Here is a 25,538-nt window from a genome sequence, read left to right as displayed (position 1 = left end):
CTGTCGGCCTCTGCCATCTCGATATTGGAGATGAAGTCACTCCAATGAATGTTGAGGATGGAGCGGAGACAACGCTGGTGGAAGCGTTCTAGGAGCTGTAGGTCATGCCGGTAAATGACCCATGATTCGGAGCCGAACAGGAGTGTGGGTATGACAACAGCTCTGTATACGCTAATCTTTGTGAGGTTTTTCAGTTGGTTGTTTTTCCAGACTCTTTTGTGTAGTCTTCCAAAGGCGCTAGCCAAATTAGTAAAAATACTGAGGAGGAGGAATTCCTTGAATGTTTACGGGACGGTTATCTAGACCAATATGTCGAGGAACCAACTCGGGAGCAGGCCATTTTAGGTTGGGTATTATGCAATGATAAGGGGCTAATCAACAATTTTGTTGTACGAGGCCCTTTGGGTAGGAGTGATCACAATATGATCGAATTCTCACTCGACATGGAGAGTGATGAAATTAAAACCGAGGCTAAGATCCTGAATTTAAATAAAGGGAATTATGATGGTATGAGATGGGAGTTGAGTAAGATTGATTGGGTGGTGTTTATGGGGAGGTTGACTGTGGATAGACAATGGAAAGCATTCACAGATCTAATGGAGAAATTGCAAAAATCGTTTATACCGGTTTGTCATAAAAATAAACCAAAAAAGGTGACTCAACTGTGGATAACAAGGGAAATTAGAGACAGCATTAGGTGAAAGAGCGTATCAATTGGCCAAAAAAAGTACCACAACTGAAGACTGGGAGCAGTTCAAGATGCATCAAAGGAGGACAAAGGGATTAATCAAGAGAGCAAAAATAAATTACGAAAGTAAGCTTGCGGCAAATATAAAAACCGACTGCAAAAGCTTTTATAAATATGTCAAGAGGAAAAGATTGGTGAAATCCACAGTAGATCATTTGTAGTCGGAATCAGGGGAATATATAATGGGGAATAGAGAAATGGCAGACCAATTAAATTCTTACTTTAGTTCTGTTTTTACAAGAGAGGGTCCTCTACCGGCATCACCTACGGCTCCTAGAACGCTTCCACCAGCGTTGTCTCCGCTCCATCCTCAACATCCATTGGAGCGCTTTCATCCCTAACGTCGAAGTACTCGAGATGGCAGAGGTCGACAGCATCGAGTCCACGCTGCTGAAGATCCAGCTGCGCTGGATGGGTCACGTCTCCAGAATGGAGAACCATCGCCTTCCCAAGATCGTGTTATATGGCGAGCTCTCCACTGGCCACCGTGACAGAGGTGCACCAAAGAAAAGGTACAAGGACTGCCTAAAGAAATCTCTTGGTGCCTGCCACATTGACCACCGCCAGTGGGCTGATATCGCCTCAAACCGTGCATCTTGGCGCCTCACAGTTTGGCGGGCAGCAACCTCCTTTGAAGAAGACCGCAGAGCCCACCTCACTGACAAAAGGCAAAGGAGGAAAAACCCAACACCCAACCCCAACCAACCAATTTTCCCCTGCAGCCGCTGCAACCGTGTCTGCCTGTCCCGCATCGGACTTGTCAGCCACAAACGAGCCTGCAGCTGACGTGGACTTTTACCCCCCTCCATAAATCTTCGTCCGCGAAGCCAAGCCAAAGAAAAGACAAGAGAGGATACAAATAACCTCCCAAGGATGTTGGGAAACATAGGGACTAATGCAAGGGAGGAACTGAAAGAAATCAGTATCTCTAAGGACATGGTCTTGGAGAAATTGATGGGATTGAAAGCAGATAAATCCCAAGGGCCTGATAATCTACATCCAAGGGTGCTTAAAGAAGTGGCCATTCAGATAGCAGATGCTTTAAAAATTATTTTCCAGAACTCGATAGACTCAGGATCAGTACCCATGGATTGGAGGTTAGCTAATGTTACCCCACTATTTAAAAAGGGGGGTAGAGAAAAAGCGGGGAATTATAGGCCAGTGGGCCTTACATCAGTAGTGGGTAAAATGATGGAATCCATTATTAAGGATGTAATAGTGGAGCATATGACTAGCAGAGAAGGGATTGGACAGAGTCAACATGGATTTACAAAAGGTAAATCGTGCTTGACAAATCTATTGGAATTCTTTGAGATGGTGACAGGTAAAATAGATGGGGGAGAGCCAGTGGATGTGGTGTACCTGGACTTCCAAAAGGCCTTCGATAAGGTCCCGCATAAACAACTGGCTTACAAAATCAAGGCTCATGGGATTGGGGGCAAAGTATTGATGTGGATTGAGAACTGGTTGGCAGGTAGAAGACAGAGAGTTGGGATAAATGGCTCGTTATCTGAGTGGCAGGCGGTGACCAGTGGGGTACCACAGGGATCTGTACTGGGACCCCAGCTGTTCACAATTTACATTAATGATCTGGATGAGGGGATTGGATGTAATATCTCCAAATTTGCAGATGACACTAAGCTAGGAAGGGTTGTGTGCATGGAAGAGGGGGTCAGGAAGCTCCAGTGTGATTTGGATAAATTGAGGGACTGGGCAGATACATGGCAAATGCACTACAATGTGGCTAAATGTGAGGTTATCCACTTTGGTAATACAAACCGGAGGGCAGATTACTATTTGAATGGCAATAGATTAAGAGATGGGGAAGTGCAGAGAGACCTAGGGGTACTTGTACACCAGTCTCTGAAGGCGATCATGCAGGTACAGCAGGCAGTTAAAAAGGCAAATGGTATGTTGGCCTCATATCAAGAGGGTTTGAGTATAGGAACAAGGATACCTTACTGCAGCTGTACAGGGCCTTGGTGAGACCCCACCTGGAGTATTGTGTGCAGTTTTGGTCACCTTATCTAAGGAAGGATGTTCTTGCAATGGAGGGAGTGCAGAAGCGATTCACCAGGCTGATACCTGGAATGGCAGGAATGGCTTATGAGGAAAGATTGCGCAAATTGGGATTGTACTCACTGGAGTTTAGAAGATTGAGAGGGGATCTCATGAGACATAAAATTCTGGTAGGACTGGACAGAATGGATGCAGATGGGATGTTTCCAATGATGGGAAAATCCAGAACCCGGGGCCATGGTTTGAGGATAATAGGCAAACCATTTAGGACCGAGATGAGGAGGAATTTCTTTACCCAGAGGGTGGTGAATCTGTGGAATTCATGGCCACAGAGGGCAGTAGAGGCAGGTTCATTAAATATATTTAAGAGGGAATTAAATCTATTTCTTCAGTATAAGGGTATTAAAGGTTATGGAGAGAAGGCGGGGACGGGGTACTGAACTTTAAGATCAGCCATGATCTCGTTGAATGGTGGAGCAGGCTCGAAGGGTCGAATGACCTACTCCTGCTCCTATCTTCTATGTTTCTATGTTTCTATTTGCCTTGGCGAGTCTGTTTATCTCGTTGTCAATCCTTGCATCCGCTGAAATGGTGCAGCCGAGATAGGTAAACTGGTTGACCCCTAATTCCATGCATCCTCATCTTCTGTTTAAGTCTTTTATGTGGCATCTTATTTAATGCCTTCTGAAAATCTAGGTAAACAACAACCACCTGCTCCCCTCCATCTACCGCACTTGTTATATCAAAGAACTCCAGTAAATTTGTCAAACGGGATCAGTCTTTGCTGAATCCATACTGTGCCTGCCTGATAGATCCATTTTGCTCCAGATGCCTCTCTATTTCTTCTTTAATGATACTTTCAAGCATTTTTCCAACCATAGACATTAAACTAACTGGCCTATAGTTCTCTGCCTTTTGCCTATATCCTTTTTTGAATAGTTGCATAATATTCACCATTTTCCAATCCACTGGGACCTACCCAGAGTCCAGAAAATTTTGGGAAATTATCATCAAAACCTAAACTATAACTTCTGTCATTTCTTTCAATACCTGGGATCCATTCCGTCAGGACCAAGGGATTTAACTGCCTTTAGACCCTCAAATTTTATGAGTACGACATCTTTAGTGATTACAACCAGATCCTCACCTCCCATCACATCCATAACATTTGTCTTTGGCATGTTCGACATGTCCTCCACTGTGAAGACTGACACAAAATAGTTATTCAAAACGTCAGCCATTTCCTCATTATCCAATATCAATTCCCCATTTTCATCTTCCAAGGGACCAACCTTCACTTTAGCCACTCTTTTGCACTTTATACAATTATAAAAACTTTTAATGTCTGTTTTATATTTTGTGCTAATCTTTTCTCACCATCCCTTTATTACAAGCTTCTTGGTTCTTCGTTGCTTAAAGGTTTCCCAATCTTCTCGTTTCCCACTGCTCTTGGCAACTTTAAACACACAAGCTTTTAGTTTGGTACCTTCCTTGATTTCCTTAGTTATCCAAGGCAGTTAGCCCCCACCCTTACAGTTTTACCATCAAACCCCCCCAAACAGTATACCTCCTCACCCCTTACTTTCCATCTTAGCAGATTACCCCTTACTTTACATCTTAGCAGGAAAAGATTCAGCAAAAGCTTTGGCTTCATCAGGATCTGAAAAAAATGTATGCTTATCATCAAGAAAAAATTTCAATACAGCAGGATATCTCAAAACAAATGCATATCCCTTCTTTCACAAAACATTTTTAACTACATTAAATTCCTATCGCTTTTTCAACAGTTCAAAACTTATATCCGGGTAAAAGAAGATCTTGTTTCCATGGTAGATCAGTGGAGCTTGTTTTGCCTTTGCTTGCTTTGCTACTAATTCCAACACTTTCTCTTTCACCTCAAAGCGAAGGAAATTAACCAATATTGGATGAGGGTTTTGACCTTCTTGCGGTTTTGGTCTTAAAACTCTATGCGCTCTTTCAATTTCAATGTCTCCTTTAAATTCTTCCATTCCCAGTACTTGCGGTATCAAACTTTGTAAAAATTTCTTCATCATCTTCTCTTAGCCCCAAAATCTTGATGTTATTTCTTCTACTGTCATTTTCCAAAGTGTCCCTCTTCTGACTAAAATGCTCCTTCATTATTTTTGATTCTGCTTACAAATTTTTCACTCGTGGCACTTGCTGTATTTCAAATTCATTTCCTTTTATTCTGTCTTCCATAGCTGCTAATTTCTTATCCATTTACTTTACGGTATTCTGCACCTGACCAGTCACATCTCTAGTTTCTGTCACTTTATCAGATATGATTTTAAGAGTCTGTTGCAATGATTCTTTCAGAGACCTGCTGCAGATTACCCAGATACATTTTGATCTCCAAAGCCAAGCCAATAGTAAAGTTTCTTTACCAAACTCTCTGAATCCTTGTCCTGTGTCCGATTCAACTTCTACTTCACTTGGTTCTCCCTCGTACCTGTCTGGTTCAGGATATTTTTTTTAAAAAGTGCCTATGTTTATTTTTCTTCAGTTACCTCGCTCCCTCCCTGACGTGACGCAGTGCTTGAAGCTCATATTCCATTTTGAGCCTGAATTCTTCAAGCAACCAATATTTGCTGCAGATGTAGTCATCATGAACCACATTGGGATCCACCAACTCCCACATCATGCAGCTACAACACAACGTCTGACATATTACATGACCTACACCATTGATCTGTTATGTGACGCCTGAAATTGAACTTGGTCCTCTTTAGTTAAATACTCCCAAAAATATGATTACATATTATTATTAATTTCTAAGTATATAATGGTGTATGAAAAAAATGCAAGACAAGAACCTTTTAAAACCAGATCCTGTGGAGTTATGGTGTATTATAATATATGGATATTAAAAATCTAAATTATTGTAAAAGAAAACCTGCAGAATGCTTCTTTGAGTAAAGACTGGACAGGAAAAATAAAACGTAAATTCACCGAAGACAATTTAAAGTAATGTCAGGATATTGAATCAGAGTAATTACCATCTTGGGGTGTTGAGCTTTATCCCACATATCTTCACGGTCCCCAAACTGAATTGCTCCACTTTCAGCTGCTGAGGCCCCAAGCTCTGGAATTCTCTCTCTAAATTTATTTCACACAATCAAAACCTACCATGACGCATCTGTATCTTCTTGGTGATATGGAGTTAACTGTCGTTTGAAGACACTCCAATGTTCTGCTTTGTTACAGATTCTATATTATAGTCAACTGGTGCTCTATGGTAACCATTTTGTAAAATGGAAATTCTATCTGAATTGTAACTTTTTACACAAGGAATTATTGAAAGATTAAGATCAGCACATATGCTGAGCTACTGTAAAGTTTAAAAGTTTAAAGATATCAATGTGATTGAAGTTTTTAGTTTCACAAGAAATAGGCAGAAACTCCCCAATTTTAAAAAGGATTAAGAAGTGGTCAACTGATGACAAATCTATGATACTTAGTTACAGAGATTTCTAGCATGGAAACAAGTCCTTTGAGCCATCTTATAAAGCTGACCAAGCTGTCTACCCAAGTTAGTTTCATTTGCCTGTGTTGAGCCCATACTCCTCTCAACTTTCCTATGATCTATATACCTGTTGAAATTTCTTTTTAATATTGAAATTGTACCTGCCTCTACCACCTCCTCCGGCTGCTCATTCCGCACAGCTTCTACATTGTGTGAAAAACAATTGCCCCTCTGTTTCCTTTTAAACCTTTCCTCTTCACCTAAAATCCAAGTCTTAAGACTCTGCTACCCAAGGAAAAGAACTATGATGATTAACTTATCTATGCCCTTCATGATTTTATATACCTCTTTACTGTTGTCCCTCAGCCTTCTACACTCCAGGGAAAAAGTCCTGCCTTTTCAGCCTCCCCTGATAATTCCAGCTCTTAAGTCCAAGTAATATCTTTCTGAATCTTTTCTGCATCCTTTCCAGCTTAATGACATCTTCCCTATAGCCAGGTAGCTGGAATAGTTCACCATTTTCCAAGAGCAGTCTCGCCATTGACTTTGTGCAGTTGTAATGTGTTATCACTGCTCCTGCATTCACTGCTGTGATTAATGAAGGCAAATGGGCCAAATGCCCTCTTAACCTCCTTGTCTACCTGTGTCAACACTTTCAAGGAACTATGGCCCTAGGGCCCACCTTTTACTATGGAGTACTGCTTCAACTTACCAAAATGCAACATCTCACACTTGACTCCTTGACCTATTTTTATCCTTCAAGATATTGCAAACTCAGATAACCTTATTCACTGCAAATATACCACCATTCTTGGTGTCATTTGCAAATAACTAACTCCATTATGATCAGACTCAAGAATTTTGATGACAAACAATGGACCCAGCACCAATTCCTGTTGCAACCCATTGGTCATATGCTTCCATTCTAAATAACCACCCTCAAATTCAATAGTAAAAGAGAGGATAAGTAAAAGGTCACCTGCATCTGGTGTGGAGTTGATTAAATTTTATGGATGCTCAAAGTTATGAAAAACATGTAGCTGCTACTGAAATTACAAATCTAAAATAGCAAATCACTCAATATATTGTTGAAGCAAAGTTATGAATTGATTGAATGAAAGAGATTTGCATTTGTTTTAGGTTCATTCACAACCTTGTCAGGATGCTTTGCACACAAAAATTCCCCCAAAATGATACTGTGATAATGTTATACTACAATTCAATGATATTCAATGAAGACTAAGCTCTTTTATATTAACCTGAGGGAGTAGATAGTCTTAAACAAATAAAGATAATTATAGACACAAAATAGAAAAGTTGTCTCAGGTGGATTATAAAACCAAATTTAAAGGCATAAGAACAGCTAACCAGTGGCAAACATTTAAAGAAATATTTCATAATTATCAAAAGCACATTACTTGAGACTTAAGGATACAACAAGGAAAGGGATCCATCTGTGGCTAACTAAAGGGGCCAGGGATGATGCAAATAAGGAAATAGATTTATGATATTTCAAAGCACAGGTGCTCCCCATTTGATTGGGAATTTATTTTAAATGGGTCAACAAAGATTAACCAGTAAAAGCTCAGTGACTAACAAAGTTTTGTTTAATGCTGTAATGGCAAAGGTTGACCTTCTGGTGGCGCACAAAACCAGACAGACGACTCCTTCAATTTCAGCATGCCAATTGATTTTCTTTATTCTAAAATGACTTGTTTCTGGTGTATTGCAAGTATCATGAAAATAAATTCAGCTAACAAATGCAGCTGAAAATACAATAATTACAAAACAAATATGGTTGCAATTCCTACCTTTAAATTTGTACTGTGTTCACTATTAAGCACCCAAATTTAGATAACGGTAGTGAGGAAGTAAAACCAAATAGGAGAATGGCTTTGCTAATCTTCAGAAAATCAACAAAAAAAAAACTACTCACCTCTGGATTTAAGGAATTATTTTCTGATGACTTAGTAGAAAGTAAAATGTGTGTAAACCCATCTTGTTTTCTGACAACAATATCTCTATATCGGTAGGCACTTTCAGTTTGTCTCACACTGAATCTTAGTCTCTTATCAAAAGGTTGGTCCCGTCTGTCATCTATAAATTTTCTCTTACTTCCTGGCACTCCTGTTACGGAACTTTGAATATTCGCTGTACCATTAGCCCCCAAAGCATCCAAGAAAGTAGGAGCACCTGCAGGAGAAAGAACAAAGTTTTATGCTTTAAAATCCATGAAAAGTATAATTATCTTGTAAGATCAGATATAAATTTAAAACCAGAAATTGGCAGTATTAAAAGGATTCGTTTCTTAAAAAATTGCAACAGGTTAAAACTATTATTGAAGACATTATTGAAAATATTGCACTGTTTCAATGTAGAATAAGTAAAATGTAGAAGAGTTACTTAATACCATCTATAGCAGGGTGAGCATACTGGTGATCTTGGAAGACATTTTTACAGAAATGCATAAACCACAGAATGGAATTCTTTCTGCAATTTTTTGGTGTAAGGTTCAATTCCAGATGCTAAAGTACATGTGCAATGATGCCATTTGCTGTATAGTATAGAAAATCAATTAAATAAAATTCACATAAGAGCAATAAGAACACAAAAAGATCCTTAACCAATTTTAAATAGGAAAGTCTGCAGTTGCTGTGATTGTAAAGCAATAAACAAAAGTGCTGGAAAACCTCAGCACATCACACAGTGTCTACAGGACGCAAAGGGATATAATCAACATTTAGGCCCCAAGTTCTTCATCAAGGCATGAGAAGAAAGCAGGCAGGTGCCTGAATAAAAACATTCCTTGCATATCTGGTTTCAGTTCAGGAATTTTTTTTGATTTAAAAGGTTTTTCCTTATCAAGTTTTATATCATCTAATTATATATTTCCTCCTTTATATGATTCGACATTTGTCAATTGGTATGATAATGGTATTCAGTGTTTTTGAGACTAGTTTGTTGACAGTTGTCTCATATCTTTTGAACAGTTATCAGTGAGGTTTCATTTACTAAACACAATTTTTTAAATATACTTGAAGATCAGAATTTTTTTTTAAAAACTGGTTCAATTACCAAATTTTCCCATGACTTGGTGAATCTAACATTCTGGATGTCATTTTCAAATTACAACCCTCCCAGAAGGGGTTAATAATCTGTATATATTATATACTTTCAAAATTGCATCAGGTTTCCCTCGATAAGATTAAAAGAGCATGGGAGCATGATCTACAGTTTTCTATCTAAGATAAAAATTGGGATTGGATTCTTAACTTATTTAACACTTCATTCTCTTATTCAGTTCAAGACTGTACTTCGGACTTGCATGTCTAAAGACAAATTATCCTATATATTTTCTGATGTAAATCCCCAATGTGACAAATGTAACAATGGGGAAGCAATCTTGAAGCATATATTCTGGTCTTGTTGAGCTCTTGAACCTTATTGCAGGGAGATTTCTTATGTTTTGTCAATAATATGTGTTAATCTTGAATCTAATCCTTTAACGGCTTTGTTTGGAGTGTTATATGATATATAGTTATTTTCTTCATCTGATTGTCAAGTCATACTATTTAAAACTCTTATAGCTCGAAGAGCTATCCTACTTAGATGGAAAGATCCTGTTTCTCCCACTAGTACTCAGTTGTTATGTCATGTCATGTATGTCTTAATTTAGAAAAGATCAGGTGTTCCATCTTGTATATTAACATTAATTTTCATAAAATTTGGAGTCATTTTATGGACTATAACTGTTTGTCTTGATCATTGAATGTATTTATTTATGTACATGGTTTTTCCTTCAGTTAGAAATGTTTTATAGATTCAGCAGAACTACACGACCTCTAATTCTATGTCAAAACATCCAGGGCTTTTCGGTAGGGGGTTAGAATTATTTTCTTTTTGTCATTCTGACAACATTGTATAGGGAAGGGGTATATCGCTATTGTTTTATTTTTGGAATTGTAGTGTGACAGAGTATTTTGAGGTGGCTTGGGAGGAATTGCTAGAGCAGCTTGCACACAAACATTTTAAAACACAGATTTTTTGCAGGACTTTTACAGAATGCTTTTTGCAATAAGCAACGTAGTATCAGGATACAGCTGGCCTGGGAGAGCATGTGATTTTTGCAGGGAGACAGAACAGTTTTGCTCTCAGAGAGGAAGGGTGTAAAACAGAGAGAGAGGAGACAGAAATCAGTTCCAGAAGGACAAAGCTGGCAAACTTTGGGAAGATTGTCTGGTCAAAAGGAGAAGGCTGGCTGTCTGAAAGGTGATCTGAAAGAAACAGGATCATCTGGAGAAACCTGAAGGGAGCAAGTTCATCAGCAAGGCTAATTGAGAAGGAATTAGTTGCGGATGTCATGGAAGAGGAATCTCTCTCTGAAAATGAGCAAGAACCAAAGACTGGTGAACTTTGTTAATGTTAACTTCTGTGCACAGTACAAGAATTGCCTGCAACCAGTGAGATTGGACTGTGATTCAAAGAACTTTTCTAATCTTAAATATACATTACACATCTGCGCTTAGTATTAAAGGGGTGATTAAGTAGGTTAAGTAAGTCAATAGTAATAAGTTAAAGTTTAATTCTGTTTTCTTGTTCAAATATAATTAAAAACTACTTTTGTTTAAGTAACCCTGTGTTGTAGTACATATCTATTGTTGCTGGTTTTTGGGATCCGTAACAGTACTTATATTCCTCAAATTTGGTAACCTTTTGTTCGATACCAGTGGTTCTCTTTTCTCTTTAATTTTTTTAAAGTTGAGTTTTATAGAACAAAACATATTGTATAAACCAGTGGTTCTCAACCTTTTTCTTTCTACTCACATACCACTTTAAGTAATCCCCATGCCATAAGTGTTCTGTAATTAGTACTAATTAGTGCTAATTGTAATCTTATACTTTATAAACTGTACTTTACATGGCTCTATGAATTTAGAAATAACCTATAAGTATGTTTGCAGAAGGACCCTTTTCACTGTGAAAAATAAAGTTTAAACATTACAAGTAAAACCAGTAGTTATTGCACATCCATAGCTTGATGGTTGATTGCCTTCTTGGTCCACTGCAGCTCTCCAGGTGTAAGTACAGGTACATTGACATTGGATAGGATTCTAGAATTTTGACACAGGAATGATGAAGGAATGGCGATATATTTTCAAGTCAGGTTGTTGCATGTTCGGTGCAGAAACTACAGTTGATGTTCCCATACCCTTTAAGTCCTTGACTTTCTTGGTAGGTTAGGTCATAGATTTGGCAGTATCTTGCACAGGTAGTGGAAGGAATAAATGTTCAGGGTGATAAAAAGTGAAGTGGTGTGTATGGTTCAATGCCCGTTCAGAAATCTGATGGCAGAGGGGGGAAAAAGCTGTTTTGAACCATTGATTATTCGTCTTCAGTCTCTTGAACCTCCATCCTGCTAGTAGCAGTGAGAATAGGGCATGGACTGGGTGGCAAGGGTCCTTGAGGATAGAGGCTGCTTTCTTGAGATCTCTCCTCTTGTAGGTGTTCTTAATGGAGTGGACTAATGACCATGATCGTTCTGGTAGAGTTCACAATTCTCTGTACACTTTTCCTGTCCTGTGCATTGGCACCTCTGTACCAGACAGCGATGCAATCAATCAGAACATTCTCCACTGCGTAGAAATTTGCAAGTCTTTGGTGACATACCAAAACTCATCAAACGCCTCACAAACTATTGCCATTGGTGAGCCTTCCTCATGATTGCATCCATCCTTGAGATTGCAGGCTCCACGATACATCTTCAGAGTTGGCCAGGAATTTTAAGTTCTAAACCCCTTCTACCTCTGACCCCTCAATGAGGACTGGTTTGTGTTCTGATTTCCCTCTCCTGAAGTCTACAATCAGTTCTTTGGTTTTGCTAACGTTGAATGCAAGGTGGTTGTTCTGACTCCTTTCAACCAACTTTTTTTTCAAACTTTATTTAAAGTAATCATCAAAAAAAAAATATATATATATATATATATAAAAAATCAAAAAAAACTTTTTAAAAACCCCAAAAAATAAAATTTAAAAAAAACCCCCAAGCCCACCCTCCCACCCCTTCAGCCAGCTCCCTTAAGGGGAGCCAAAAATATAAATTATATATTAAAAAATTATAAATGTTAAAAAACAATTCAAAGTATATCTAAATGCATATATTCCAAATATGGAGACCATTTTCTATCAAAAAATGAATAATTATCATGTAAATTATAGGTTATTTTTTCCATAACAAGTTCATTATCCCAACATAATATGTTAATCTCTGTATTGTCTTTCCAAGTACTTGCAACACATTTACGCACTACTGATAACACCAAACGTACAAAAGCAATTTGAATTTTATCCAATCCCCTCCACCCAACAAGAAAATCGTTAGGTTTAATGGTAATGTAAAATTATACAATTTTTCCAAAACTTCTTTAATTCCTTGCCAAAATGGTTGAACACAAGTCCAAACAGCATGTAAAAAAAGTTCCAATACATGAATCACATCTAAAACAGGAGTCTGAATTACTAAACCCATATTTTTTCAGTTTCTCCGGAGTCAAATATAATTGATGTAAAAAAATTATAATTAACGATTCCATATCTTACATTAGTCAATTTGATTACATTGTCCTGACACATATCCACCCAATCATCTTCAGGAAAAATAAACACTAAATCACTCTCCCACTTAAGTTTAGATTTTTCCCAATCCGGTTTATCCATATTATCTTGTAACAAATTATACATAACCGAAATATAACCCTTCTTTGGTACAGAGGAAATCAAAGACTCAAATCTCGACAAAGTAGGTACATTCATCTCTCTACCATAATTATCCTTTACCAAGGCTCTAAGTTCGTAATACATATATCAAATTTCTCTCTCTCTCTCAATTGATTAAAAGAAATTGTCCCTCTTCAAAACAATCCTGTATTGTCTTTATACCCATAAAATCCCAACTCTTCAAATAATTATTAAACATTAAAAAAGAAATAAGCCGAGTTTTATACAATGGAGTTAAAATTGATAATTTATCTTTTGATCCCAAAACCCTATTTTTTTTAAATCCAAATCTTTAACAAATGTTTCAATACCCGCATATTGTATTGCTGTAACAAATTCAAGTTCCAATGAAATATAAATTCATGTACCTTGACTTCAGAAATACACGTCATTTCAACCTTAGCCCAGCTAGGAGATTGATCTAGATCCATCAACCTGCTGATAAACTTCAATTGGGCTGCCTCATAATAATTTTGAAAATGTGGTAACTGAAGTCCACCTAACGCATATTTCCATATAAGTTCATACAATGCCACTCACGCTAATTTAAAAACTCCCGCACTACCTTATTTAAATCCTGAAAAAAACCTTTTGATAGAATGGTATTGACTGAAATAAATATTGAATTCGGAGAAAATAGTCATTTTAATACAATTGACCCTACCAATCAAAGTTAATGGAAGATCTTTCCACTTAATCAAATCTGCTTTAATCCATTTTAATATAGGCACATAATTTAACTGATACAATGACTGATAATTAACATCTACAAACACACCTAAATATTTAATTTTATTTGTCCACCTTAATTTTGTAATGATTTTAAATTCTGAATAATCTCCTATTCCAACTGGTAAAATTTCACTTTTATCCCAATTAACTTTATATCCTGACAGTTCTCCAAATTTCGACAAACACTCTTATAACTGCTTCAACAACTGTTCTCGTTCTGTCAAATATATCAATACATCATCTGCAAATAAATTAATCTTATATTCTTCATTCATACCCTTCATCCCTCTAATTTCATCATTTTGTCTAATAGTCTTGAGCTAATGGTTCAATAGCAAATGCAAATAAGGCTGGTGACAATGGACAGCCTTGCTGAGTTGAATCAGTCAACCTAAATGGTAAAGAAATCTGACCATTTGTCACCATACTAGCAATCGGGTTCGTATATAAAGCTTTAACCCAACCAATAAAAAAGGGCCGAATTTAAACTTTTCTAACACCTTAAATAAAAAATCCCACTCAACCCTATCAAAAGTCTTTTCTGCATCTAGGCTGCTTTCGATATGCATGGACCAAAGTAATTAATCAAAGAATATTATCTGATGCATTTCTGTTCTTAATAAAACCTGTTTGATCAGTATGTATCAACTTATGTAAGTACGTAGCAAGTCTATTAGCTAATACTTTGGCTATAATTTTAAAATCTACATTTAATAAAGAAATAGGTCTATATGAATACACTTTTAATGGATCGCTATCTTTTTTTGGAATAACAGTTATTAAAGCACTTGAACAAGATTCCAGCAACTTCTGTTTTTCAGTAACTTGTTTTAACACAGCTCCAAATACATTAGATAAATCATCATAAAAAAACAAAATTCCACAGGAAATCCATAATCCCCTGGGGACTTTCCATTTGGCATTTCCTGTATAGCTTCCTTGATTTCAAAATCTGTAAATGGAGACTCCAATTCCTGAATATCTTTCTCATCTAATACCGGTAACCTTAATTTAGATAAATAAGATCCAATAGAACCATTATCCTGCTTCCCCTCAGAAGTATATAATGTTTGATAGAATGAATAAAACTGATCATTAATTTCCTGAGGCTTATAGGTAATTATTGAATTCTTTGTAACAGCATTAATAGTCCAAGATGCCTGTTCAGCTTTCAATTGCCAAGTAAGTACCTTGTGAGCTCTTTCTCCCAACTCATAATAACGTTGTTTAGATCGATTAATTAAATGCTCAAACTGATAAGTTTGTAAAGTATTATAGCATAATTTCAATTTCGCTAATGCAGCTTTTTTGTCTTCGGTCACATCTTTCTGAAAATATTTCTCTAACAGCAATCTGATTTTCCAACATTAAACTTTCTGCCATATATTGTTTCTTAATTTTCGTAGAATAACTAATAACCTGTCCCCTCAAATAAGCTTTTAACATGTCCCATACTACAAAATGATTATCCACAAAGTTAATATTCTCAGTCAAAAATAAAGAGATATGCTGTTTAACAAAATTAACAAACTCTGTTTTTTTCAATAACATTGCATTAAACCTTCATCTATATGATGAATATACCACTTGTGAACTTTCACAGGAAAAAAGTAATAATGAATGGTCTGATAGAACTCTACTTTTATATTCAACTTGCAATGCTCTACCCTGTAGGTGTGCTGATACCAAAAAAAATATCAATCCTAGGAAACGAATCATGTCATGATGAATAAAAAGAAAAATCTTTCTCTGTAGGATTAACCTTTCTCCAAATATCTACCAGATTTAAATCTTTCATCAAAGCATTAATTTGTATTGCCGACTTTGATTTCCTTATACTCTTTGGGTTTCTGACCAATAAAAGTTCAAAACGCAATTAAAATCTCCCCCAACTAAAATATTTTCATTAGCTTGAGTTAACAGTAAAAAAGCTTCTGAAATAAACCGCTCATCATCTATATTAGGTGCATAGAGATTAAGCAAAGTCCAAGATTCAGCAAAAATTTTAAATTCACCCATAAAACTCTACCTACATTTCCCTCTGAACAATTATTTTATTAACAAAAATTTACCTTCGAATTTTAATTCAAAATCCCCCCTTTTATAACAATGCCCACTGGTTACTATGCAAATTTCTATAACAGTGAAAAACTAATGAATTCCCCAGCCTATATATAACATATGTAATTAAAGTCTAAGTTATATTTCCAACCAGCCCACAGAAAAACTTAGACACAAAACAAACACACAAGACTCACAAAACTTCGATATCAACTGAAGCAAAGATCATAAACAAAATTCAGTTTGTTTGGTAAACTGAAGCCAAAAGATCTTTATGAGAGAGAGAGAAAGAACAAAATTCGAAGTTGTCTTATGTTGCTTGAAGAGAGAGGAACAATTGGCCTTTGGAATGTTCATCATTTTTGAAATCCCAACATTCTAAACTGTCTTACAGACCATGACTCATGCTCTGGGCCTTCTTCTACTCCACAGCACCCCCAGTGGTGGTTTATTGTCCAAGTCCAGAAATTTTTAGATCATTTTCTGCACATGCTCAGTCCGTCTCCCACTTTCTCAGCAGTCCACCTTCACCTTGGCTCTCTAAGGCAAACTCACTTGTTAACATAAAACCACACAACACATAAGCCAATACACAACACAGAACTCTGTAACAATACCTATATTGTCAGTAGCAATGTGAACCGCTTCCTCTGAGTGTTTATCCTTTCCTTTCTGAAATATCCTGCAACCACCGGGAGATATTCTTTTCGGCAGCACAGTTGGTGTAGTGGTTAGCTCAACACCTTTACAGTGCCAATGATTGGGACCGGACTGTGGTTTGAGTCCTACATTGATTGTAAGGAGTTTGTACGTTCTCACCATGTCTGCATGGGTTTTCTCTGGGGACTCTGGTTTCCTCCCACGTTCAAAACGTATCGGAGGCTCTGGTTAATGGGGTGTAAAATGGGCAGCATGGACTCGTAGGTCCGAATTAGTCTGTTACAGTGCTGTATGTCTAATTAAATTAAATTTAAATTAACTTTAGCACCAAGAAGACAACATATTATCCAAGAATCTAATTTGTAGCTAAAGAAAGCCTCTCTTCTCTTTCAATCAAATCACCTAAGATCTCCTAGTTTTCTCTTCCTCCACTTCCTGTGAAGCAGTCAGCCATAGTGCCACAAACTGTATGCTGCTTCCCCTTAGTGGGTCACCCTACCCAATGTGTGTTCATCACTTTGAGAGGGGAATGGCTGCAGAAAAGCCCCATGTACTAACTGCCTGTACATAATATTCTATTTGAAGGTCACTACTTGCTTTTTTACCTGCGTAGCCAATAATTTAGGGGTGGCCACGTGACTAAGCATGCTATTCACAATGTCCTCAGCATTTTGAATGTTCCATAGTAAATCTATCTGCAAATACAGCTGCATCTCAAGGTGAATAAACTACTTTCCAATCAAGCTCAGAAGATGTTCACCATGGGTCTGAGTTCTCCAGTCACTTGAAAATTGGAAAAGAGGAACTGATATTACAGACTTTATTTCACTTCAAGCACAACCTATGACAAACTGAAGTCCTAATCTTTACTTTTACTGAGAAAATTAAATCAGCAAACAGAGAAATAGCTACCTGTCCCAACACAACCGTCACCCTCATCACCAAATCCTGCATGTTGAGATCCAATGCACAAAAACCATTGTGGTTTCACTGTCTCCCTTTTTATCCACTCCTAGTTCAGTTGACTACAATTGAAAAGAAATTACAATTACAAATGGATGTCCATACTCAAGATATCTTGTCTATCTACTCCTATAAAACTGCAAGCCTCAGCTGGAAAAATTCTGCAAAGACTTAAAAGTAAAAGTTATTAACTTTGTCTATTAATTTAGATATTGCCTGACATGCAGCATATTCCCATCAATTTCTGTCATTTTGGACATCCAGCATTTGCATTATGTCGCTTAACAAAAAGCAAGATTAATAGTGTGTGTCGAGGGTTGAACAAGAGGCTTTAACTACTTGCTCAAATATTGACATTAAAGTAAGTTTTATAGCTATCATCAATGGAATTTGTAGTCTATAAATGTAGCAAAGAAACTTGTAGTTTTTTTTATATTTTTAATTTTTTTTTAAATTTAGACATACACCACGGAAACAGGCAGGCCATTTTGGCCCACAAGTCTGTACTGTCCAATTTATACCAATTAACCTACACCCCCGGTACGTTTCGAACGATGGGAGAAAACTGGAACCCCTGGGGAAAACCCATGCAGACAGAGAGAGTACAAATTCCTTACATTCAGTGCAGGATTCGAACCCTGGTCCTAATCGCTGGCGCTGTAAAGGCGTTGTGCTAATTGCTCAGGCTGCTTTGAAATTATAATAAATAATTTTTTTTAATTATACCTGCATTCATAATTAATAACAGTAATTTTATTACAGCATTATGGGCCTCACAGTGGTCCTAAGGGTAGTGTAGCCATTTTAAAACTTAAAATAGCTAGAATGAACTCTGACCTTCACTGCTTGCACATAACCATGAAGTGTTCCAGCTTCCTCCCATATTCTAAAGACATACTAGTTGGTAGGCTAATTGGCTATTTTTAAATTATCCCCAGTGTAGGTGGAAGCAAGATAATCAGTGGGACATTAATTGGCATATGTGAGAATAGGTTACAGGAGAATGAATGAGGTAAAGGGATTTGCTGGGATTGCTCCAAGAGCTGGCTTAGACAGGCTGAATGACCTCCTTCTAGGTCAACAAAAATACCAAATGTGAATCAAACACATAGAATATTACAGCACATTACATGCCCTTCGGCCCTCGATGTTGTATGGGCCTATAATGTTCTTATTAAAAAAATGCTAAACCCTTCTTTCTGCCTCATAACACTTGTTTTTCCCCCATTCACGTGCCTGTGTAAGAGCCTCTTAAATGCCTCTAATGCTTCAGCCTCCATTACTATCCATGGCAAGACCTCATAGGCACACACAACTCTCTGTGTAAAAAAACAATCCCTATTGTCTCCCCTAAACTTTCCTCCCTTCACTTTGTGGAGATGTCCCCTGGTGTTTGCTATCCCTGCCCTGGGGAAAAAGGTGCCGGCTGTCCACCTTATCTATGCATCTCAGAATCTTGTAGACCTCTATTAAGTCTCCTCTCATCCTTCTTCACTCCAAAGAGAAAAGTCCCAGCTCTACTAACCTTGCCTCATATGACTTATTTTCCAATTCAGACAACATCCTGGTAAATCTCCTCTGCACCCTCTTCATTGCTTTCACATCCTTCCCATACTGAAATGACCTGAATTGAACACAATACTCTTTGTGTGGTCTTAACAGAGTTGCAACGTGACCTCTTGACTCTTGAAGTCAATCCCCTATTAATGAATCCCTGCATCCCACATGCCTTCTTAACTATGCTATCAACCTGCACGGCAACCTTAAGAGATGAATGGATTTGGACCCCAAGGTCTCTCTGTTTCTCCATACTGTTAAATATCCAACATTTACTTTGTACTCAGCCTTCTGGTTCGACCTTCCAAAAAGAAGCACCTCACACTTATCCAAATTGAACTCCATCCACCACTTTTGCACCCAACTCTGTATCCTGTCTATATCCTTTTGTAATCTACAACAACCTTCAGCACCATCCACATCTCCTCCAACCTTCGTATCATCCACAAACTTACTGACCCATCCTTCTGCTTCTTCATCTAGGTAATTTATACAAATCATATAACTATTTTTAGATATTTTATTCTTTTGATGATATTCAGACTCCAAAGTATACATCTTAAAATAGCAGAGAAAAATGGTGCATTCAGTGTCATTTTGTTCCAGCTATAAGTCATCAAGTTGTGTTTTGCAGCACATCTCTAGTTATCTGCACTATGAAGCTGACAGGCTGTGCAGTCCTTCGGAGGACTGTATTGTCAGATGCATCTTCATTAAATTGACATGGAATTCAAAAACCCACCAACAACAAGAGACAGAAGATATGGTTTAGTTCACAGCTGATGTTTTGCATTTAATTCTAGTCACATTTACAAACTGTGATTGGTCAGAAAGGAAGCAAAATAAATATTTTTTTTAAAGAAAGTTTCAGAGATTTCAAGGATGTGAGATTTCAGATACACATTTAGACTGAAACCAGGATTGTTCTTTCAGCAATGAAGATTGAGAGGAGGTGATGAAGAGGTAAACAAGCTTTATATGTTATAAATGGAGAGAAGCTGTCCCCAAAGGCAAATAGATTTGAGGATTGAGGACACACAGTGAATGGTTGTGAAGTAGAATTCCCTGCCTGGAAGGGAATTTAATTTTCAGGGTCAAACCAAAAGAAGAGGTCATTTTAGGATTTTCTGTCCTACAGGGAATGAAAATCCAGACTGCTTGGGGATTGGGACATTCCAGATTCCCTGGCAGTATTTTTAAAATTCAAATTTAAGGAGTAATGAAGAAAAGATGAACAGGTAAATTTTGATAAATTATTCATTGGCAAATACAGCATGTTTCATTTATTAAAACGAGCAATTTTAATGAAAATATGACAAAAATGTAAACAATTGACAAAAATGTGAATAATTTTTTTACTACAAAAAAGCGTGTAATGCCTGAAATTTTATTTTAAAATATACATTGTAAAAGAAAATACAGGATACAAATGAATTTCTTTGTGATAAGATTACCTGTACTAAGCGTGGTTGCATGTTGCCACTGTATATCTGTGGTGCATACGCATGCATGCACACAAAAGCCCACTAAATTTTAAAAGTTTGAGTCTGGATTTTCGGATGGCCTGGATCTCTGGCATTTGGATTTTTGGACTTTTACTGCAGTCTCTTGCAATGCCATAGTAATCCTATAATTCTATGTTCCTAAAACAGCTATTCGAGTTCTCCAGATCTCCAATCATGTAAAAATTAATCTATCATAGTTAAATGAAAAAAATACATAAAGGAGAGAACTTTAAAAAAAAACACAATGTAACAAGAAATTAATTTGGAATTAAAAAGTACAAGGATAAGCTAAGATTGTCACCAATGGTCAGATGTCTTAAGTTTTCCCACTCAGTAGGTCAAGTAGACAAAGCTGTCCATTATCTCCAGCTCTATATATTTTAGCAATAGAAACATTAGCAGAATTTGTTCAATGGAATCCAGACATAAGGGGGTTCAGAGTGAACAGGAAAGAACATAAGATAAATTTATTTGCTGACGATGTATTAATATAGTTGACAAATCCAACTGAATCTCTGATTAAGTTGCAAGGTATCCTATAAGATTATGACAAGGTTTCTGGGTATAAATAAATTTTGATAAAAGCCAAATTATGCCCCGAACCATATAACCATATAACCATAAGGAGATTATAGATAGTTGCAACAAGGAAGTAAATTTGATTGGCCACAAGGGGGTATTATTAGGGATAAAGCTGGTTCTGAACTCTTTTACTACCAAACTGGCACACAGCTCCACATGGACAAGTCGGGTGATAAATTGTTTCCAAATTGTGACATCATGTCGATGCTGCAAAAAAGTTTGGTTAATGGAACTTCGGATAAGGGGAAAAGTACTGGACAATGACAACCAATGATATTTCAATAAAGCAGAAAACCTAAAGATTTATAAAGGATGGAGAGTTGAAAGTAATAAGAAAATTAAGTAAAATCAATGAAAATCCTCATGCTTTATTAATGAATGAAGAGAAAGAGCATGTATAATTCAAGATCAAAAGATGTGTGCAAAATTCTCAATTAATACTTTAATCTGGTCCTGCAAGAAAAGGGGATGACACAGACATTGACATTAAGGAGAAGAATGTAAAATATTATGTATGAAAGCATGAGAGGGGTGGGGAAATGCTGAAAGGCAACAGTTAGAAAGCCACATGATAAATCAAGGACAGTTAGCAGATACCCGGTTAATTTTGAATTTTTTGAGGAGGTAATGAGTAGCAGCAATGAAAGTAGTACTTTCAATGTAGAATGGAAGATTCAACACCCACATTACAGTAAGTCCACTTGGAATACTGGGGGAAAGTGAATGCAAGACTAAAAATAGGCTCAATGGGTAAAGGCAAAGAATAATGGTGAACAGGGATTTTTAGTATGGGCAGCGAAACTTCATACAAGCAGTAAAAAGGCTGAATGACCAAAGGAACTGCTCACACTAACCATCCAAGACTCTCATATTCATAAAACAACATTTATTTGTATTTTTGAATATTTGTCCTGCATGTGTATCACTTGTTTGTATGTATATGTTAGGTCTGGTGATGTGTCTGCATGTTTTGCACTGAGGACTGGAGAATACGGTTTCGTCAGGATGTACTTGTACAATCAGATGACAATAAACTTGACTCGTATCTGGAAAACTGTATGCAGTCGGGTTCTGTAGAAATCAGAACTAAGCAGTTCATTTTATATGAACAAGTTTGATCACCTCATTGAAATTGGCAGTTACCAAGGTATGTTGAAAGTGAGCAAGAAAATCGTGAACTGCAATTAGATTTCAATTAGTAGGACCAAAAATATCAAACGGTATTCAATCTGCAGCGTGACTGCAAAAAGATGGTGGGGCTGCCTGCTGTTGTGAGCCCAGAAGGAGGACCCTGGTGCAAGTTTAATGGGGCCAGTGGCTGGATTTCATCAAAATCGTCAGAAGGTCAATGATCCACAACCAGGCGCTGGACTTCAAAGGTCGTGGGCTCAGAGGAAGAGGTGAATTGAGGCATGTTACCAGAGTGGGAGTACAAACCCTTCACCTCCTCAGAGCTTTGAAGACAATCCACAGAGATCAATAACCAGGTGGCATAGATTTACACCCTCTGAAAGATGAGGTGGAAGTTGAGGACAAATATTTCTACTTTAAGATTTAATGGTCTGGACCTCATTGCTGTAAATGTGCAGAAGAAGCAAAAACCTTCACAGCATTTAAAAAGTCTGAAGAGCCATGGCTATAAAGTAATACATTACAAGAGCTGGCTCTGAATGGGCAACTAAAGCGGCATCTTCTGCAAAGAGTAGTTCACGGACAAGTTTCTCTTGTGTCTTGGTGTGAGCTTGCAGGCGCCTCAGATTGAAGAGACTGCCATCCGTGCGGTACCGGATGTAAACAGCGTCTTCATTGTTGAGGTCTTTCATGGCTTGGTTCAGCATCGTGCTGAAGAAGATTGAAAAGATTCAGCGCTTGACGTCCTGTTTTGCGGAAACTGCCAAAATGTTTGGCCTGGAAGTCAGCCTGAAGAAAACTGAGGTCCTCCATCAGCCAGCTCCCCACCATGACTACCAGCCCCCTCACATCTCCATCGGGCACACAAAACTCAAAACGGTCAACCAGTTTACCTATCTCAGCTGCACCATTTCATCAGATGCAAGGATCGACAACGAGATAGATAACAGACTCGCCAAGGCAAATAGCGCCTTTGGAAGACTACACAAAAGAGTCTGGAAAAACAACCAACTGAAAAACCTCACAAAGATAAGAGTATACAGAGCCGTTGTCATACCCACACTCCTGTTCAGCTCCGAATCATGGGTCCTCTACCGGCATCACCTACGGCGCCTAGAACGCTTCCACCAGCGTTGTCTCCGCTCCATCCTCAACATTCATTGGAGCGCTTTCATCCCTAACGTCGAAGTACTCGAGATGGCAGAGGTCGACAGCATCGAGTCCACGCTGCTGAAGATCCAGCTGCGCTGGGTGGGTCACGTCTCCAGAATGGAGGACCATCGCCTTCCCAAGATCATGTTATATGGCGAGCTCTCCACTGGCCACCGAGACAGAGGTGCACCAAAGAAGAGGTACAAGGACTGCCTAAAGAAATCTCTTGGTGCCTGCCACATTGACCACCGCCAGTGGGCTGATATCGCCTCAAACCGTGCATCTTGGCGCCTCACAGTTCGGCGGGCAGCAACCTCCTTTGAAGAAGACCGCAGTGCCCACCTCACTGACAAAAGGCAAAGGAGGAAAAACCCAACACCCAACCCCAACCCACCAATTTTCCCCTGCAACCGCTGCAACCATGTCTGCCTGTCCCGCATCGGACTTGTCAGCCACAAACAAGCCTGCAGCTGACGTGGACATTTACCCCCTCCATAAATCTTCGTTCGCGAAGCCAAGCCAAAGAAGAAAAGAATACATTACAAACAGGGAAACAGGAGGGTCACAATGGACTCTGCTCTGTATCATAAATTTTTATGATTCTACAGTTTCAATAAAATATTTGAATCAGGACCCAATAAGGTATAATCAGAAAAAAATCTGCAGCAGTGGAGATAACCTTAGGACATCAGATAACAATAGTTAAGTCAGCTGGGATGTTGGCAACAGTTAACAGGCTAAAAGAATGTAATTTGATTGACAGGATTTAACAAGCTTTCACAATACAAGGTTCGCTGCAAGCTCAACCTTCACTTCAAGCCAAAGCCCAGGAACAATAAAGCCCCCAGAAAGAGGTTCAATGTTGGAAAACTGCAGTCAGACGAAGCGAGAGGAAACTTCCAGGCAAACCTCAAAGCAAAGCTCGACGTTGCAACCCGCCTCACGGACCCGTCCCCTGAAACCCTCTGGGATCAGTTGAAGACTACCATACTGCAATCCACTGAAGAGGTACTGGGCTTCTCCTCCAGGAAAAACAAGGACTGGTTTGACGAAAACAGCCAGGAAATCCAGGAGCTGCTGGCAAAGAAGCGAGCTGCCCACCAGGCTCACCTTACATAGCCGTCCTGTCCAGAGAAGAAACAAGCCTTCCGTCGCGCATGCAGCCATCTTCAGCGCAAACTCCGGGAGATCCAAAATGAGTGGTGGACTAGCCTCGCCAAACGAACCCAGCTCAGCGCGGACATTGGCGACTTCAGGGGTTTCTACGAGGCTCTAAAGGCTGTGTACGGCCCCTCACCCCAAGTCCAAAGCCCGCTGCGCAGCTCAGACGGCAAAGTCCTCCTCAGCGACAAGATCTCCATCCTCAACCGATGGTCAGAACACTTCCAATCTCTTTTCAGTACCAACCACTCAGTCCAAGATTCCGCCCTGCTCCAGCTCCCTCAACAGCCCCTAAGGCTAGAGCTGGATGAGGTTCCCACCCTGGATGAGACATATAAGGCAATCGAACAACTGAAAAGTGGCAAAGCAGCAGGTATGGATGGAATCCCCCCAGAAGTCTGGAAGGCTGGCGGCAAAACTCTGCATGCCAAACTGCATGAGTTTTTCAAGCTTTGTTGGGACCAAGGTAAACTGCCTCAGGATAACCCCAACCAACCAATTTTCCCTTGCAACCGCTGCAATCGTGTCTGCCTGTCCCGCATCGGACTGGTCAGCCACAAACGAGCCTGCAGCTGACGTGGACTTTTTACCCCCTCCATAAATCTTCGTCCGCGAAGCCAAGCCAAAGAAGACAATACATTTCAATGATTTTGATGAAATGTTGCAGATTAACATCAAATTAGGAGACAGTAAATAATATACAATAGGGCAGAGCATCTACTCCCCTGAATCTTGAGGCGGTGACCCCTACCAGTGAAAACAGTTTTACTGCCTCTATCTTATCTATCCCTTTCATAATTTTATGTTTCTATAAGATCTCCACTCATTCTTCTGAATTTGAGTGAGTATAATCCCAGATGATTTAGTCTTTTCTTGTAGGTCAACCCCCTCATATCCGGGATCAACCTGGTGAACCTCCTCTGACTGTCTCCAAGGCCAGCATAAACCTCCTCAAGTATGGAGACCAGAACTGCACACAGTACTCCAGGCGCGGCCTCACCAGTACCTT

The 25,538-nt window shown here is 38.6% G+C and overlaps 1 protein-coding gene across 4 annotated transcripts in view; it reads right to left on the bottom strand.

Annotated features, from left to right (window-relative positions):
* cdyl (chromodomain protein, Y-like) overlaps positions 1 to 25,538 on the bottom strand; it is a 261,787-nt gene that overhangs the window by 18,426 nt on the left and 217,823 nt on the right. For all 4 annotated transcript variants that reach the window (XR_011349819.1, XM_069913498.1, XM_069913497.1 and 1 more), the window contains one exon: positions 8,188 to 8,444. Coding sequence is in view for 3 of the 4 variants with exons in the window: in XM_069913498.1 (XP_069769599.1) it covers positions 8,188 to 8,444 (257 nt within the window). In the remaining variant the exon portion in view is untranslated. The remainder of the gene's footprint in view (positions 1 to 8,187; positions 8,445 to 25,538) is intronic.

The sequence above is a fragment of the Narcine bancroftii genome, chromosome 1, assembly GCF_036971445.1.
Source record: "Narcine bancroftii isolate sNarBan1 chromosome 1, sNarBan1.hap1, whole genome shotgun sequence".
NCBI lineage: Eukaryota > Metazoa > Chordata > Chondrichthyes > Torpediniformes > Narcinidae > Narcine > Narcine bancroftii.
This window is presented reverse-complemented; position numbering and strand designations above follow the sequence as displayed.